A 17,820-nucleotide genomic window follows, 5' to 3' on the forward strand; every position below is an offset into this window, starting at 1 on the left:
CACAAGCTGTGATGCATATAGATGAATGAAATGTAATTTTATGACATTTTAGTAAAGTTACAAAATAAAAAAAAGAGAGAGAAAAGTAAACAATGTTATGTGTCATTACAATGCATCATGTCAGAGCCGGTTCACATAGGCGTGACCCGACTTTGCCGGGCGATCTGTGAAGTCGCGGTGCGCAGCTCGCACCGTGACCTCGGAGCGGCATGCACGGACTTCATATCATTGAAGTCAATGCAGGTCGCTCCAGGTTGCCCCAAAGTAGCTTAGGACCCTTTTTCTACATCGGAGTGACTTGTGTCGCTCCTATTAGAACGGGTCCTGTGCTAATCTATGGCAGGCGACCCACGGCGACTTGGCAGGCGACCGGGTCACCTGACAACTCGCCCCAGTGTGAACCGGCTCTCACTCTCTCACAGGGTACACCAGCAGCTACGCAGTAATGCACATTGCTTGTGTGAATGGGCCCTATGACATGAAAAGATAAAATAGATACTGTTTTATCGGAATCTGGTGTCTAGCTGGTCAAGCATGCCAGTATTTGGTAAGCCAAGGTGGTTATATTTAACCACGGAACCTTATGTGGTCCACATTGTTAGATAGAAATTATACGCTAGGATTTAAAATAAAATGTTCAGGGAGGCAAGTCAGCTATGCTCATGACCCAAAATGATCCTTTTAAAATGTGACACACGCTCTACTGGGCACAAGTCCGTTGGGCGTGATTAGAAAAAGACAGTTTTTGTTCCTTATAAAGAATACTCATTCTGCTCACGACGAAAACAGTAGCAAAAGTGTAACAAAAACGACACCCTTCCAAAAATTAAATACACATAAAAAAAATAAAAATAAAATAAAGAAATATTATGTGTCCAAATTTGTAGCTATGAAGTTGCACAAAAGGCTGCAACAATTACAAACCAGTTCTTACATGGGGTAACGAAGCTTGCAAATCTACTTCTGTGTTCCACAGTCACATCCTTTTGACATCTATTAGTAAATAGCAACAGCCTGGTGCAGCAACACACAAAATTTACACTTCTTGATTTACTAAAATAGTAATTTTTCACTTGGCTCAGTGAAGTTAAATTCACTATATCTAATAATACTAATTTTTTTTTTCTGTTGTTGTCAGTGTTTAACCACTTAACCCCCGGAAGATTTTACCCCCTTCCTGACCAGGGGGTATTTTGCGATTCGGCACTGCGTGACTTTAACGGACAATTGCGCGGTCGTGGGACGCCGTACCTAAACAAATTTGACGTCCTTTTTTTCCCACAAACAGAGCTTTCTTTTGGTGGTATTTGATTACCTGTGCGATTTTTTGATCATGCGCTATAAACAAAAAAAGAGCGTCAATTTTGCAAAAATAACAATATTTTTCACATTTTTTTATATGAAATCCCCCCCCCCAAAAAAAATGTAAAAATCAAAATTTTTTAACATTTTCGGCCAATTTGTTTTATGCTACATATGTTTGGTAAAAAAAAAAATCGCAAAAAGCGTATTTTGATTGGTTTGCGCAAAAGTTATCGCGTTTACTAACAAAGGGAAAGATTTTTGTCATTTTTGTTGTTGTTTTTTTTAACGCGTAATGGCGGCAATCTGCGATTTTTTTCCGGTACTGCGACATTGGGGCGGACAGATTGGACCCTTAACTGACATTTTTGACACTTTTGGGGTTACCAGTGACATTACTGCAGTAATGATTGCTATACATATGTACTGTTACTGTAAAAATACACTGGTAGTGAAGGGGTTAACTTTATTTGAGAGGGAGGGGCTGTGTGTGTCCCTAGGGGCGTGATTCTAACTGTGATTGGCTGTGGCTTAAGCTGTAGGAACAATGATCAACGGTCCTACATAGTAGAACCGTATGATCAGTGTTTCTACACAGCAGGGGAGAATGACAGGCGGCTTGTTTACACTAGCCGCCTGACTTTCTCCCTCTGCAGCGACGATCGCAGAGTGACCGGCGGACATCGGACGCGCGGGGGGGTCCGTGACCGCGCGGGAGCACCTCCGGCGGCGCGCATTTGCTCCCCAGAGCCTCACAGGCAAAGTGACGCATACTCACCGCCGCAGTATATCTACTTGCGGCGGTCGGCAAGTGGTTAAAGTGGGTACAGGTGCTGTTGTAGTCAGTGGGTACAGGTTCACTTGACTAGTGAAATAATCTACTGCTTTAGTAAATCACCCCCACTGAGCGACTAATACAGATAGCAGATAAAGTAGCTTATTGTTGGTTAGCAATTTGCACACTTTCCTTGATTGCTCATTAAGGATCGTCTAGATAACAAATAGAGGAAGAAAATGCTTAGAGCAAGGTAATGTAGCAATAAGTGTCAGAAGAAGAATTGCTCTCACTGGCCTGTAAAGGTTGTGCTCAGCATGGTGGGAGTTCAGACATACTACAGTGACACATGAGTACACTTTAAAGGGAGGCATTGGCACTCGGTGGCTTCCATTTATTTCCGTGCTGGAACAGCTGAGAAACAATAGTATTTGGCAAAAAGTCATAAATGTACTGTGCGCAATCTAGTCATAAACTAGAACAAGTATTCCCAATATTACCTGTACGGTATATCTGTCTTGTTGCCAGTTACACAGCTAACACTAAAAATATAGCTCTTTTCTCGTATTGCTTAACGGCACAGTTCACATTTAGCAAAAACAAAAAAACATAAATGCACCCATATTATTATAAAACAAAGGGCATTTATCAAATTTTTCAATTGAAGCCTACAGAGAATTGCATCCCCGATTGGTGCATCACACCATGCACTTGTTTCTTTGTAAGTGCTTTTTTAAGTAAATTTGTTTAAGCCCTCGTTCACTCTGCGGGTGGGTATGAATTAGTGTGAGTTCAGCTGAGCTCCCACGGTTTCAAACCCACATTTCAGTGCGAGTTCAGGGGTGATTTGACAGAAATCTGTGCGGTTTCATGTAGGGATGTCTATAGAAGTTGCCAAAAGTAGTGGCGGAACTACTTTCGAGAATCTGTGCGGCGCCGCAAAGTCAATGTTGCACCGATTCGGACAGTGCCGCTGCCGACAATAGGCTCCGATTTGGCATGCGATTTTACATGAAGGTGAACGGGGGCTGAGTGACAATTGCTTGAGGCTCACTGCACATGTTACAATCTGATTGTATAAAGTCCTTTAGGCCTCATGCACACGGACACAGAAAAACGCAGTGTTCAGGGAAGTTTTCCTTTTTTTTTTTTTTCACACCTCCGAATGCATCTGAATGTTAGCTAATGTGCATGTAGGCATTTAAGTGTGTTTCTATGCGTAGCGTTCAGGGGCAGACAAAAAAATGTCCAAGTCTCCGTTCCCGGAGAAACGTTTTTGCGTTTTTTTTAATGCATTGATGCGCATACCTGCTCCTTTGTGCATTAGTGGACATACTTGTGCGCTTATGCATGTTCATTTGTTTTGGTGGCTAGAATACATGAACATTCTAGCCAATAGAATAAGTTGATGTTCAGATGTTTCTAAACACCATACCCACAAGTGAGAACAAATGCACCTAAACGCAAGAAAAAAAAAACACAAGGTTAAAGGCATGTCATTGAGTCCCCGTTCACACTGGGGCGACCTGTGAGGCGACCTGGTCACCTTACAGGTCACCGTAGGTCGCCTTCCATAGGGAAGCTGCGGACCCGTTCTAATAGGAGCGACACAAGTCGCTCCGACTTAGAAAAAGGGTCCGGAGCTTCTTTGGGGTGACCCGGAGCGACCGTCATAGACTTCAATGTTATGAAGTCCGTGCCAGCCGCTCCGAGGTCGCGGTACGCTGCTCGCACCGCGACCTCGGAGGTCGCCCCTGGAAGTCGGACCGCCCCTATGTGAACGGGGCCTTAGAGGCATTTTTTTTTTCAAACAAAAATGATTCTAAACTTCATATACCTGTGTGCATGAGGCCTTAGATCTACCAACAACTCTGTAGTTCAAGGGCCTGCCCCACTGGATACAAATATTTGGATAATTAGGTCCCGGATCACATATATGCGATGTCTGTGCGATGCAAATTCAGCCATACAGATTGTGTTGCTGAATTTGCATCGGATTCGGACACAATTCGCACAGGACCTTTTTTTGGGTCCGCACCAGAATCAGATCACGTGGGTGTTCACATGTCCGAAGTGACAGTTCGCACTATGTGAACTGATCTGGGGGTGTCGTTAACCTTATTCAGATGAGCATTTGCCAGCAGGAATCTGCATTTAGTGCCGGTTCACATATATGCGATGCAGGAACCCTGCAAATCCACTGTGGGTTCCCACATCCTATTCATCTCGCAGGCAGTTCACACTGCCATATGTGAATCGCTGGGGGTGTCAATACACAGTTAACAAATCCCCCAGATCAGTTTTCTTATCGCAGTGCGAACTGTCAGTTCGGACATGAATCGGATTACATAGGTGTGAACACCTATGCGATCTGATTCTGGTGCGGACCCAAAAAAGGGTCCTGTGCAAGTTGTGTCTGAATCCAATGCGAATTCAGTCACACAATCTGTATGGCTGAATTTGCATCGCACAGACATCGCATGCAATTTTCAGAGCAGTGCACTCCAAATAACATTCGATGTCTGTCATCGCATATATGTGAACCGGGACTTAAGAAATTAGCCCCATGCACAACTTGTATGTGAGTATGGCCAGATTTGTGTCCCATGCAAATTTATGGTCGATGCCAGTGCTGTTCACATGTAACAACTCGGTTAAATAGTGTCTCTGACTGTTCCTGGATATAGATAGTAAGGAGTTGATTTACTAAAGGCAAATAGACTGTGCACTTTGCTGCAGTTGCTCCAGAGCTTAGTAAATGAGCAGAAGCTCTGTTGACTTCCATCATCCAATCACGTGAAAGCAAAAATGCTGTTTTTTTTGCATGTTATTGGGTATTCTTTGCAAAGTGAATCTTTAGCTCATTTACTAAGCTATGGAACAACTGCTCTTGCAGAGTGCAACTGCGCATTACAAAGTGCACAGCCTATTTGCTTTCAGTAAATCAATCCCTTAGTATTGTAAATGAAGACAAGTACACACAGAGAGGGATGTGCTTTGTTCATGTTTAATGTCTGAGGTTTACGACCACTTTAACTGACTTGACTGTATCCCCATTAAAACAATGAAATGTATTAAATGAAATAGTAAAAATATTACAGATATATTCCAAAAGAGGGGGTTTACTTTTAGTACAGTTCTGCACCAGGGCCAGCATGCAAATTGGCAAAAGACACAAAAATCTATAGATGTACACACACAAACATGTAAATGATCTGTCTGACAATCATTCAGGCGTACTGTACAAAGGATAAGACAGCTCCAAAGAACACTAATGATGTGCAAAGTGCAGTTATCTGCTGTAAACAAACTGATTTCAGATTACTGTTGTGGAAAGATCTCTGCTCAGGAAGTCACCAACCTCCTGCATAAAAGATCACACACCCATATTTCAATCTGCATCCCCCCCGTATGCAATTTTAACAGACAGACGTTTATCAAGTCAGAAGTAAAATAAACAGGTACTACTAATATCCTGAACCGTGTGCCAAACCGTACATACCCATGGAAGAACATTTTAAAAACTCGGGCTGGAAAGAACACAGCAGCCAGCCAATGGGTTTAAAAACTGTGCTACTAATAGAAACTCCTGGTCTCTGGCTCCCTAAAAGTGCGCACTGTTTCCTAGATCAGACAGCCTGGGCTCCCTAATAATATATGAATGTGTTCACCACTGCATTACCCTCTATAGGTTCCTTGAAACATTTCTAAAAATGTTCATGTTTTTTGTGCTTGGTAAATACAAAAGCCTCCAATCGGGTACAGAATTAGTATTATACAATAAACGCCATTTCTAAAAACAGTGCATTTGCCATTTTTTGACCCACGCAGGCATAGCTCCTCACCAATAAAGATTAATGTTCCCTCGCATCTCAGACAGCCTTTCAGCACATAATCAGGCAAAAGTGCGGACAGACTATCAACAATACTAAATTTTGCCACCTCATAATAAAACCTTTCTGCCAATGATTACTACGATAAATTGTCATCACTGTTTAGGCTTTATACTTAGGGCTCGTTCACACCAGCTTCCACGCATTATGTGCCATATAACGTGTGTGTGGTGTAAAGGGTGTTCTTAAATGAATCATAAAGTTTGCTTTTTTTAACTGTTAATATTACAAAAAAACATTTCATTCATTTCTATGTGTCACAGGGCATTGTGATGTGCTGCAGTTACATGTGGTGCCATTAAATATGCTGCAGTTACATGTGGTGCCATGAAATGTGCTGCAGTTACATGTGGTACCATGCAATGTGCTTCGGTTACATGTGGTGCCATGCAATGTGCTACAGTCACATGTGGTACCATGCAATGTGCTGCAGTCACATGTGGTACCATGCAATGTGCTTCAGTTACATGTGGTGCCATGCAATGTGCTTCAGTTACATGTGGTGCCATGCAATGTGCTGCAGTTACATGTGGTGCCATGCAATGTACTGCAGTTACATGTGGTGCCATGCAATGTACTGCAGTTACATGTGGTACCATGCAATGTGCTGTGGTTACATGTGGTGCCATGCAATGTGCTGCAGTTACATGTGGTGCCATGCAATGTACTGCAGTTACATGTGGTACCATACAATGTGCTGTGGTTACATGTGGTGCCATGCAATGTGCTGCAGTTACATGTGGTGCCATGCAATGTACTGCAGTTACATGTGGTACCATGCAATGTGCTGAGGTTACATGTGGTGCCATGCAATGTGCTGCAGTTACATGTGGTGCCATGCAATGTACTGCAGTTACATGTGGTACCATGCAATGTGCTGTGGTTACATGTGGTGCCATGCAATGTGCTGCAGTTACATGTGGTGCCATGCAATGTGCTGCAAAATAATATATTTGGAATTTTTTGCAGCGCACCGCTACGCACCTCCACACAGCCTTATGGTTTGAACAGGGCACACAGAAAACAATCGTTTCTAGTGTGTCTGTGTGGATCTATACGGATCGATGCATCTCAACAGACATGGTGATTCAATAAGGCATTTGTAACAGATTTGTGGGGATGTGTGTGTAGTCAGACATCTCTTGCTGAATTTATGAAAACATGGCGACATTTTCAATATTAGTACTGTATCAATGCATGCAGGCACTGGACAGATTTAATCCATGTGCGGCTGCGCCTGCTAGACAAAAGTCCATACAATGTTTTTTTATTATTAATACCAATGCATGCAGGCACTGGACAGATTTCAATCCATGTATGGCTGCTCCCGCTCGACCAAAGTGCATCTAATGATTTTCATTATTAGTACCAATACATGCAGATGCTGGACAGATTTCAATCCATGTATGGCTGCTCCCACTAGAAGAAAGTACATCTAATGATTTTCATTATTAGTACAAATGCATGCAGGCCTTGAACAGATTTCATTCCATGTGTGGCTGCTCCCGCTAGAAGAAAGTATATCTAATGATTTTCATTATTAGTACCAATGCATGCAGGCCCTGGACAGATTTCATTCCATGTGTGGCTGATCCCGCTCGACCAAAGTGCATCTAAGGATTTTTTTTACCATTAGTACCAATGCATGCAAGCACTGGACAGATTTCTATCCATGTGTGGCTGCTCTCGCTCGACAGAAGTCCATCTAATGATTTTCATTATTAGTACCAATGCATGCAGGCAATGGACAGATTTCAATCATGGTGTGGCTGCTTCTGCTTGACAGAAGTCCATCATTAACGGGAATGTTAGAAACATTTTCTTGATCTGCAGCTGCAGCCACTGATGAGTGTGTCTCCGCTTATAGAATACGATATCTCAGAGGGAGGGAAAATTCCTCCATCCAACACAGTGTTGTGTAGATGAAGGAATCTGGTCTTTTTCTTTAAATCAGCCCACTGGCTGATCAAAAAAAAATTTATTGTAAAAAAAAATTATTAATAATATAAAAAAATAACAAGCATGTTATACTTGCCTGCACTGTACAGTGGTTTTGCACAGAGCAGCCCCAATCCTCTTTCCGGACTCCCGCCAGCACTCTGGGCCACTCCCCTTTGCCGAGTGCCCCCATAGCAAGCTGCTTACTGTGGGGGCACTCATGCGTGCTCGCTCCCGAGCTGGCTCTCTGTGTCCAAAAGACAGCTCAGCCCCGCCTGGTTGTGACTGACAGCAGTGGGAGGCAATGGCTCCTGCATCTCAGCCAATCAGGAGGGAGAGATTCGGTAGAGCCTCAGGTCTCGTCCACATTGCTAGATGGAGATCAGGCTGAGGGGGGAGCTGCACACTGAAGGCATAGCATGCATGAAGGTAAAAAACCTTCTGCCTTTAAAACCACTTTAACCATTCCTAACCAGCATAAGTTCTCTTTCTGTTATAGTTAAAAACTGAGAAAATTGGGTTCATTTATCAAAGTCAAAAAGTCTTTTCACTTTGCAAGGGAAGCTGCACATTGAAAGGGAATTTTCCCCAGAGCTTAGTAAATATGGTGAAATATTACAGTGTAAAGAATACCCAATCTCGTGCAAAGAAAAGAAGAAAAAAAACAAAAAAAACAGCATTTTTGTGTGTACATGAATCAGGGTTGCCAACTGTCAGAAAATTTACTAACAGTTTGTAAAAATCAGTGATTTTTTTACAACTGTCTGTAAATATCAGGGGCTTATCATTTTTAAAGCTGTCTTGACGTTTTAAGTGTAAACCAAGCAAATTACTTGTTAGAGGTACTCAGGGCTCGACAAACCCCGGGCGCCAGGTCGCATTTGCGACTAGAATTAGCGACCTGGCGCCTGGGGTGCCCTGCAGAAGGTGTCCTGTCATTTGTGCACAGACTTCCGCGCACGGAGTGCACGGACTTCCGCGCCGTCTGAAAATTGAGGCCCCGGCTTTTCGGCCTTCTTGAGATGAGAGAGGCTTCCAATGGGGAACTGGCGCCCTCTTGTGGAGGCAGGGAGTAATCACTATTGTAATGACTGTTTCCACTGCCTGTTTGTTCTCAATGCATTCCCATCTCCCTGTCCAGTTAGTTACCTTTGACAGGGAGTGTGGTTATTATTATTAATTTAATTTATTTTTTAAATGTAAAAATAATAAATAATATTTTTTTCTTTTTTTTTCCAATTATTATTATTAAAAAAAATTATATATATATATATATATATATATATATATAATCTTTTTTTTTTTTTTTTTCCTCATCGCCATGCCACAGCCGAAGGCCCCCTTCACACGGGCTGTCTGATCAGGCCCGCCTGTCAGTTTTTCAGGCAGACCTGATCGGACCCTTCATTCTCCGCTATGGAGCAGTAATCTGCCGCCATCTGATCCTGTCCGCCAAAAGCAGACGGATGGTGGTTCTATTTTCTATCCATCCCGTGGATCGGATCAGATGGCATCGAATGGAAAGAGACAGACAGTCTGTTTCCATCCAATTGCGCTATAGAGGAGAGTGGGGTTCTAGTCATATTTATGTGTAAATTTAGTATCCGTTTTATTAAATAAAGCTTGGTTGCTAGTTTAAAAAAAAAAAAAAAAAAAAAACTGGCTCCTAACTTTTTTAGCTGGCTCCTAGATTTCAGGAAAATTTGTCAAGCCCTGGAGGTACTGTCAGTGTTTCCAGATCATGTTTATTCTGTTTCAATATCATTTGTCTTCGCTTTTAGGCGTTATTTTTTTTTTTCAGGTTGTCAGTAAAAAATGTGCCCCGCCAGTAAATTTTACATATTTTGTCAGTAAAAAATGTGCCCCGCCAGTAAATTTTACACATTTTGTCAGTAAAAAATGATGCGGGGGGCTGGCAACACTGTCATGAATGGATGATGGAACTAAGCAGAGCTTTACCTTATTCACTAACAATCACTAAGCTCTGGGGAGCCTATTTGCCTTTTGTAAATCAACCCCAGTGACAAGGAAGCTTTAACCCTTTTAGAAGGTGACAACAGATTACCTAAATTGGTTATTGAATATGTGGTGTCATTTAACAATCTACAATACAATGCATAGATTTGTAGTTCGGAGTATGTGATGTACCGTAACTGAAATGTTGTTAAGACAATGATACATGTTCTCCATCGCTGTCTAATTTAAATAACGAAGCTGTGAAAAAAAAAAATAAGACCTCTGTCACATTGGAATGATTTGCTGATGTCATCGCACATGTAATTATTGTGTCGCATCTTTCAGACATTCTGTAAAAAAGTTACCCTTGAACTGATATTGAACTTGTTTCCATTACTTTCCCAACTTCCCCAAACAGATTATCTGCCTGTACAACTCTACGACTTTGCAGGAGAGATGTTTATGACAGTTAGTGCATATGCGATGCGGAACCCTGTGAATCCACTGCGGGTTCCCGCTTTGCACTAGACTCGCAGGCAGTTCACACTGCCATATGCAAATCGCTGGGAGTGTCAATACAAAGTTAACGACACCCCCAGATTAGTTCGCATATCGCAGTGCGAACTGTCAGTTCAGACAGGAATCGGATCGCATAGGTGTGAACACCCATGCGTTTAGATTCTGGTGCGGACCATAAAAGGGTCCTGTGCGACTTTAGTCCAAATGCGATGCAAATTCAGCCATACAATCTGTATGGCTGTGTTCGCAATGCACAGACATTGCATGTGATTTGCATAGCAGTGCGCTCCGAATCACATGCGATGTCTCACATCGTTTATGTGTGAACCGGCTCTAATGTCCAAGTCGTATACACCTTTCCGACACATACCTGGATCTGTGGCATAATCTGCTGTTGTCGCACTAATGTGAGGTCGATTTCTAAAAAGTAATCTATGACACTCTTTATACATTCATGGGATGTGTGCCCTAGAGCAGATGGTAAAATAGTAACAAAGATCACTTCAGATGCAATGAATGCTTGACTTAAATGTGGGTGATCTGAAAAAGTATTCAAAAGTAAGGCTGAAGAGAAAGGGGCGATTTTATTGCAGTAACACCACCTCCCTGCTATGTTACAGCGACCGGTCGCTGGTAGCTATAGGATCGCTAACAGTGATATTTTCAAAACAATCAGTTGCCCAGTCACTCAGCGAACCAGAATAATCAGCATCTCATCCTGACTGGCGAAATCGCTAGCGCAAATTACTGGTAATAATTTTTTTTATGAAATGTTGTTGTAATCGCTGTGCTTACTCATGAATCACTGAAGGAGAGCGATTGGTAGCTCAGCACAATGAGCCAATCCAGCCACACACGTGAGGTAGATGGAGGAATTTTACCCGCTGTGTTATTGTATTCTGACAGCGAAGACTCTGCTGTCAGAATACACTGATCAGTGCTGCAGCCAATTGGCTGCATCTGCTGATTGAATGAACATTATCCAACATCCTGTTCGACCAAAGCTGATATTTTAGGCTACGTTCACATACTGGCGTATCGGATCGCAGGCAGAATCACGGCCATTCTGCCCGCAATCACGAATAATTGCAAATCATGGGACGCCCGTGCGATTCCTGTGACTTGCAATGGCACCCCAAATGCGGCACGATTCGCGGAACGCCAAGTACAACTTCCTTTGGGGCGACAGGCATCCCACAATTCTGTTTTGACCACGATAGAATGCCTGAAGGTACAAAAAACCTTGAGCCTTTAGAACCACTTTAACTCCCAACTGGAACATACACCAAACTGACGAGTAGAGATGAGCTTGGGGACCTCCAAACTCACCTCTAGCCAAATTCTTAATTTGCACCCTTTTTTTACTCCACTTAGGTGCAGACCGGGTCATTTCTCTTGTAAACAAGGAGGCAGCTGTGGGGCGGTGAATGACACAACTTATTAGATTAAAAAATAGCGCAAGCTCGGAGAAAAGCTGGAGATGAGTTTGGAGGACCCCAAGCTCATCTATACTGGTGAGCTATGAACTGAAGAAATAACGGATTTACACATCAATTATATTTTACAAAATCATTGAAGACATTTACTACAGCTAGCATTACTATACATGAAATATGTGATGGACTGGGTTCCAGAAGAGAGGCATGGGTTGGAAATCAATAGATTCTCATGGTAAAGCACTGAAGTCATGCAATTACAAAGCGCTTACTAGCCCTTTAATTGTTATGTGTAAAGCCCCATTATCACAAACACTAGTGCTGTCAGCTTTGCCACTTCTGTGCGTCCTAAGTGTGGCCATACACACCTCAATAACATGATCCATTTCTTTTTCAATTGATCTCCCCTGATAAATATAATAGATCAATAATCGACAACACAATCGATCAATATGCTACACACAGGAAAGTGGAATTCGATCGATATTTGGAAGATACAATCATAAGTTATCACTTATATTTTGGTCCACCATGCAAATTTATGACCCAATCATCTCAGTGCTACCGATTGATACAAAAAGAATAATAATTTCCCACCCTGGCTGACTGACCGAATCTGATCTAAATTAGGTCTAAATCGATCAGAAGGGAAATTTTCTATGATTAGGTCGTTTCGATTGTATTGCACATCAATCGGATTATAAATTGAAGCCACCATAACGGGAAATGTTTTTGGGCACTCCATTTGAAGCACACCTGTGATAATAAGTAACTTTGTAGAACAAATAATTTCGCCATTAATAATAATTTATAGAAATCATATCCTGTTATCAGTAATTAAGAACCGCTTTGTGAAAACTCTACCTACCAGCAAAACAAAAAATAAAAAAATACCGTAACTTACTAAGACTGGTGGGAGCAGAACCTGGAGCAGCCGTGCATGGCAACCAATCAGTTTTAAGCAAAACCTAAAGCAGCCCATACACTAGTGGCTTTTATTTTTTTGTTCAACCAGTGGATTGAAGGAGAAAAAAAAAAAAAAGACTTGATTCCCCCATCCACACATTCGATGTGGGTGAGGGAATCATCCCTCTGCGCTATTGTGTTCTGACAGCGGGGAAACTTCTCCACCCTCATAATACACTGATCAGTGCTGCCAGCGACAGACCAAGGGGCCGACCAAGTGACATAAACCTGAAAGGGTGGTTGTATAGAAGTCAATCAGTAGATCGACTTCTGTACAATCCCCTGCCCATACCTGGATCAAAATTTGGCTGGTCCTTGCTGAACCAGCTCAATTTCCATCTTTGTATGCCTGGATTAAGGCTAGGTTCACGATAGTGCAGCTGTGACTTGATCTGCGATTTTTTTGTGTGTGTTTTTAGGAAAAAGAGACTGGATTTCAAACATCCAACGCACTAAAAACACATTTTACATTTTTTTTTTTTTTGTGTTTCCGTTAAGATCTATCAGACCAAAATCACACTGCAACTGTCTCAAAGTAGCACATGTTCCTTTTCCAAAAATATGCTGCATTGATACAAATGGGCAGCATTGAAAACAATGTGATGCCCATCGTTGTGTGATTGTGCGACCAAAGTTGCACCTGAAATCGCACTAGTGTGAGCCAATCCTAACTGAAGCTGATGGGTTACTATGGGTTTGATTTACTATAACTGGGGAGCGCAAAATCTGTTGTGGCTCTGCATAGAAACCAATCAGCTTTTAGTTTTTTTTTTTGTCAAAGCTTAATTGAACAAATTGAACAATTTGAAGTTAGAAGCTGATTGGCTACCATGCACCAGATTTTTCACTCTCCAGTTTTAGTAAATCAACCCCTGGAAAGAACAAAATCTGGTGTGGCTCTGCATAGAAACCAATCAGCTTTTTGTTTTGTTTTTTTGTAAACGCTTAGGCCCCTTTCACACTAGTGTGACTGGTCCTGCGATTTTGGACCGCAAAATCGCATGACAAGTCGTTTTCCATTATTTTCAATGAGCCCCATTCATATCAGTGCTTCAAAGTAGTTCCTGCACTACTTTGCCACGATTTGATTGCGTTTTGAGCCATAGCCATAGCCATTGCTTTCAAAATCGCGTCAAAATCGTGCCACAAAATCGCGGTAAAATCACGTCGCATAAGTGTGAAAGGGGCCTAAATTGAACAAATTGACGTTAGAAGCTGATTGGCTACCATGCACCAGATTTTTCACTCTCCAGTTTTAGTAAATCATCCCCTGGAAAGTACAAAATCTGTTGTGGCTCTGCATAGAAACCAATCAGCTTTTTTTTTTTTTGTAAACGCTTAATTGAACAAATTGAACAATTTGACGTTAGAAGCTGATTGGCTACCATGCACCAGATTTTCCACTCTCCAGTTTTAGTAAATCAACCCCTGGAAAGTACAAAATCTGCTGCAGCTCTGCATGGAAACCAATCAGCTTCCAGATTTTATTGCCAAGGCTAAAGGCTCATACACACGATAAAAGAATCGGAAGTAAAATTTAGTCGATTTTCGGATCATTAGTATAATGCTTTCCACAGCCGATTACGAATTTTCAGGCGACAAAAACTGAATGTGCAGGCTATAAAGTTTTTATCGTATGTGAACACAATGTCCGATTTTCGTTTAATTAGCACAGTTTTTGTACCAAAAAAATCATAAGAGCAAGACTAGGCATGCTCAAAAACAAAAGCATACCTACAATTCAACACGACATCACTTCTGAAGTTGAATTCTGTCGTATGAGAATTTTCATATGAAAGTAACATCTTCACTTTCCATATGAGATTAGCATACAACAAAAAAACGGATGATAATTCATCTGATAATCTGATCGTCTGTATGAGGCTTTAATCAAACAGCTGAAGTTAGAAGCTGATTGGTTACAATGCACAGTAGCACCAGATTTTGCACTCTCCCATTTTAGTAAATCAAGCACTGGAGAGTGCAACATCTGGTGCAGCTCTGCATAGAAACCAATCAGCTTCCAGCTTTTATTGTCAAAGCTTAATTGAACAAGTTGAAGTTAGAAGCTGATTGGCTACCATGCAAAGTCGCACCAAATTTCGCTGATTGGCTGCCATGCACAGTAGCACAAGATTTTGCACTCTCTAGTTTTAGTAAATCAACGCCTGGAGAGTGAAACATCTGTTGCAGCTTCGCATAGAATCCAATCAGCTTCCAGCATTTATTGTCGAAATTAATGGAATAAGCTGAACTTAGAAACAGACGCAGCTTCAATATTTTATTGTCAAAGCTTATCTGAAGAAGCTGAAGTTAGAAGCTGGTTGGCTGCCATGCACAGTCGCACCAGATATTGTACTCTCCAGTTTTAGTAAATCAACCACTGAAGTGTGCAAAATCTGTTGCAGCTCTGCATTGAAACCAATCAGCTTCCAGCTTTTATTGTCAAAGCTTAATTAAACAAGCTGAAGTTAGAAGCTGATTGGCTGCCATGCACAGTAGCACCAGATTTTGCACTCTCCAGTTTTAGTAAATCAACGCCTGGAGAGTGAAACATCTGTTGCAGCTCTGCATAGAAACCAATCAGCTTCCAGCTTTTATTGTCAAAGCTTAATTGAACAAGCTGAAGTTAGAATCTGATTGTCTACCATGCAAAGTCGCACCAAATTTCGCACTCTCCACATTTAGTAAATCAACGCCTGGAGAGTGCAACATCTAGTGCAGCTCTGCATAGAAACAGAAGCAGCTTCAAAATTGTATTGTCAAAGCTTATCTGAACAAGCTGAAGTTAGAAGCTGATTGGCTACCATGCACAGCTGCACCAGATATTGTGCTCTCCAGTTTTAGTAAATCAACCCCTGAAGAGTGCAAAATCTGTTGCAGCTCTGCATAGAAACCAATCAGCTTTGAGCTTTTACAGTTAAATATTAATCAAACAAGCTGAAGTTAGAAGCTGATTGGCTACCATACACAGCTGCATCAGATTTTGCACTCTCCAGTCTCAGTAAATAAAGCCCTATGCGCATCCGCTCCAGATTCTGTCTGCTCCAGTTTTAGTTAATTCCCTCCGCTGTCTTCTAATAATTACAGTCCTCGCAATGCCAATACTGATCACAGCAAATCAAACAACTGAGGGGGAAAAACCCCACAAATCAGGAGTATAAAATGTTGATTTTGGAGTAACCCAACGAGGCCAGGCGGCACAGGAGCCTCAGCCAACAAGGAGAGCCAGTGGCCAACTTTATGTGTCTATTGTTGTCAACACAAGCACATGTCACTTGGCTCCTTGAAGGTTCCATCTGGCTGGAAGATTGGACTGATCTGTCATGAATTATTCATTCATCTCCCCACCATACACCATGAGATCGCCCAGCCAGGGTGTGATGTGTCATTGGTGTCGGTGTCCCCCCTTCTCCCCTCATTCCCCCATATGGAAGGCCTGTCTTACCTGGATGTAACATACTTTGGAAATAGAAGATGACCAGGATGAAGGATCCCAGACAAGTGACCAGCACCATCCTGCAGATCCGATTCATCCTCATGACCTCCATCAGAGCCTGCTTCATAGTGCGGGGGGGATGGGGGCAGTAAGCCAGGTCTGCAGGGTGTGGATGGATGGATGGATGGATGGATGGATGGATGGAGCACTGGGCTGCTGCTGGGGGAGCTGTCCTGCTGTGGGTGCTCCTGTAATAGACTGACACACACTTCTTCTTATGAAGGATGGATCCCGGGAAGTCTGTCCATCCTTAGCTGTCCCTGATGATAGATTCACATGTCCCCCCCTCAGTGCTCTGTCCGGGGAGCCCTCTGTACGGTGACCCGATGGTGACAGGACGGGGTGATGGAGAAAGGAGGGGTGATGCTCCTATCCGGGGTGCTGCTTGGAGGATGCTCCGAGTGTATGCATGTATATAGGAGCAGGGCACAGCGGTGCTGATGTAGATGACAGCAGCTGTGCCTGCCTCCCTGCCGCTCCGTCCCTCCGTCTGCCTGTCTGTCTGTCTGCACACCGGCTCAGCCGCTCTGACAGGCAGCAGTAGGAGAGCGGAGCCTGATGCCGGCCACAGCACATCGCGCTCCGCCTTCTTTTGTTTATCCGCTATGGAGAGGCCAATGCAGCTTCCACAGCGCCACCTGCCGCCCACGGCCGGGAATTACATCTGCCAGCACCGCAGGTGTGTGTGTGCAGCTCCTCTTCTACAAGGGATGCATTCACACTACAGCAGGGCTTCTTAACCACTTCAGCTCTGGAAGACTTTTTTTTTTTTTTTTTTTTTTGGTGGTATTTGATCACATCTGCAGTTTTTATTTTGTGTTATTTAACCACTTGCCGACCGCCGCAAGTACATATTCTACGGCGGTCAGCCCTTCCTGGGCAAAAAGGCAAAGTGCTCCCGCTCGTTCACTGTCATCCCCGCGCGAGTGACCGGCGGCTCGGATGTCCGCCGGCCACCCCCGATCTCCCGCTGGAGAGGGAGAAAGGCAGGCGGCTAATGTAAACAAAGCCGCCTGTCATTCTCCCTGATCTAACTGCAGAGATCATACAATCCTGCTATGTATGTCTCTGTGGTTACATGAAAAGCCACACCCCTTTACAGTTAGAAGCACGCCCCTAGGGACACATTTAACCCCTACATCTCCAATAAAGTTAACCCCTTCCCTGCCAGTGTCATTTTTACAGTAACAGTGCATCTGTATAGCACTGATTACTGTAGAAATGTCACTGGTACCCCCAAAAGTGTCAAAAATGTCAGTCAAGGGTCCGATCTGTCCGCCGCAATGTCGCAGTCCCGCAAAAAAATCGTAGATCGCCGCCATTACTCGTTAAAAAAAACAATAAAAATTACAAAAATCTTTTCCTTAGTTAGTAAACGCAATAACTTTTGCGCAAACCAATCAAAATACGCTTATTGCGATTTTTTTTACCAAACATAGGTAGCAGAAAACAAATTGGCCTAAAATGTTAAAAAATTTTGATTTTTACATTTTTTTTGGGGAATTTCATATAAAAAAAATGTGAAAAATATTGTTA

The 17,820-nt window shown here is 42.7% G+C and overlaps 1 protein-coding gene across 2 annotated transcripts in view; it reads right to left on the bottom strand.

Moving 5' to 3' along the window:
* CHST11 (carbohydrate sulfotransferase 11) overlaps window positions 1–16,562 on the bottom strand; it is a 255,543-nt gene extending 238,981 nt beyond the window's left edge. Inside the window, exon 1 of one of the 2 annotated variants that reach the window (XM_082253119.1) lies at window positions 16,249–16,562. In XM_082253119.1, the coding sequence (XP_082109245.1) occupies window positions 16,249–16,351 (103 nt within the window). In that variant the 5' untranslated portion in view covers window positions 16,352–16,562. Of the gene's footprint in view, window positions 1–16,233 lie in introns of both variants that reach the window. The other variant, XM_082253118.1, reaches the window with a different exon arrangement.
* Window positions 16,563–17,820: the final 1,258 nt, after the last annotated feature.

The sequence above is a fragment of the Pelophylax lessonae genome, assembly GCF_965119305.1.
Source record: "Pelophylax lessonae genome assembly, chromosome: 4".
Lineage (NCBI taxonomy): Eukaryota > Metazoa > Chordata > Amphibia > Anura > Ranidae > Pelophylax > Pelophylax lessonae.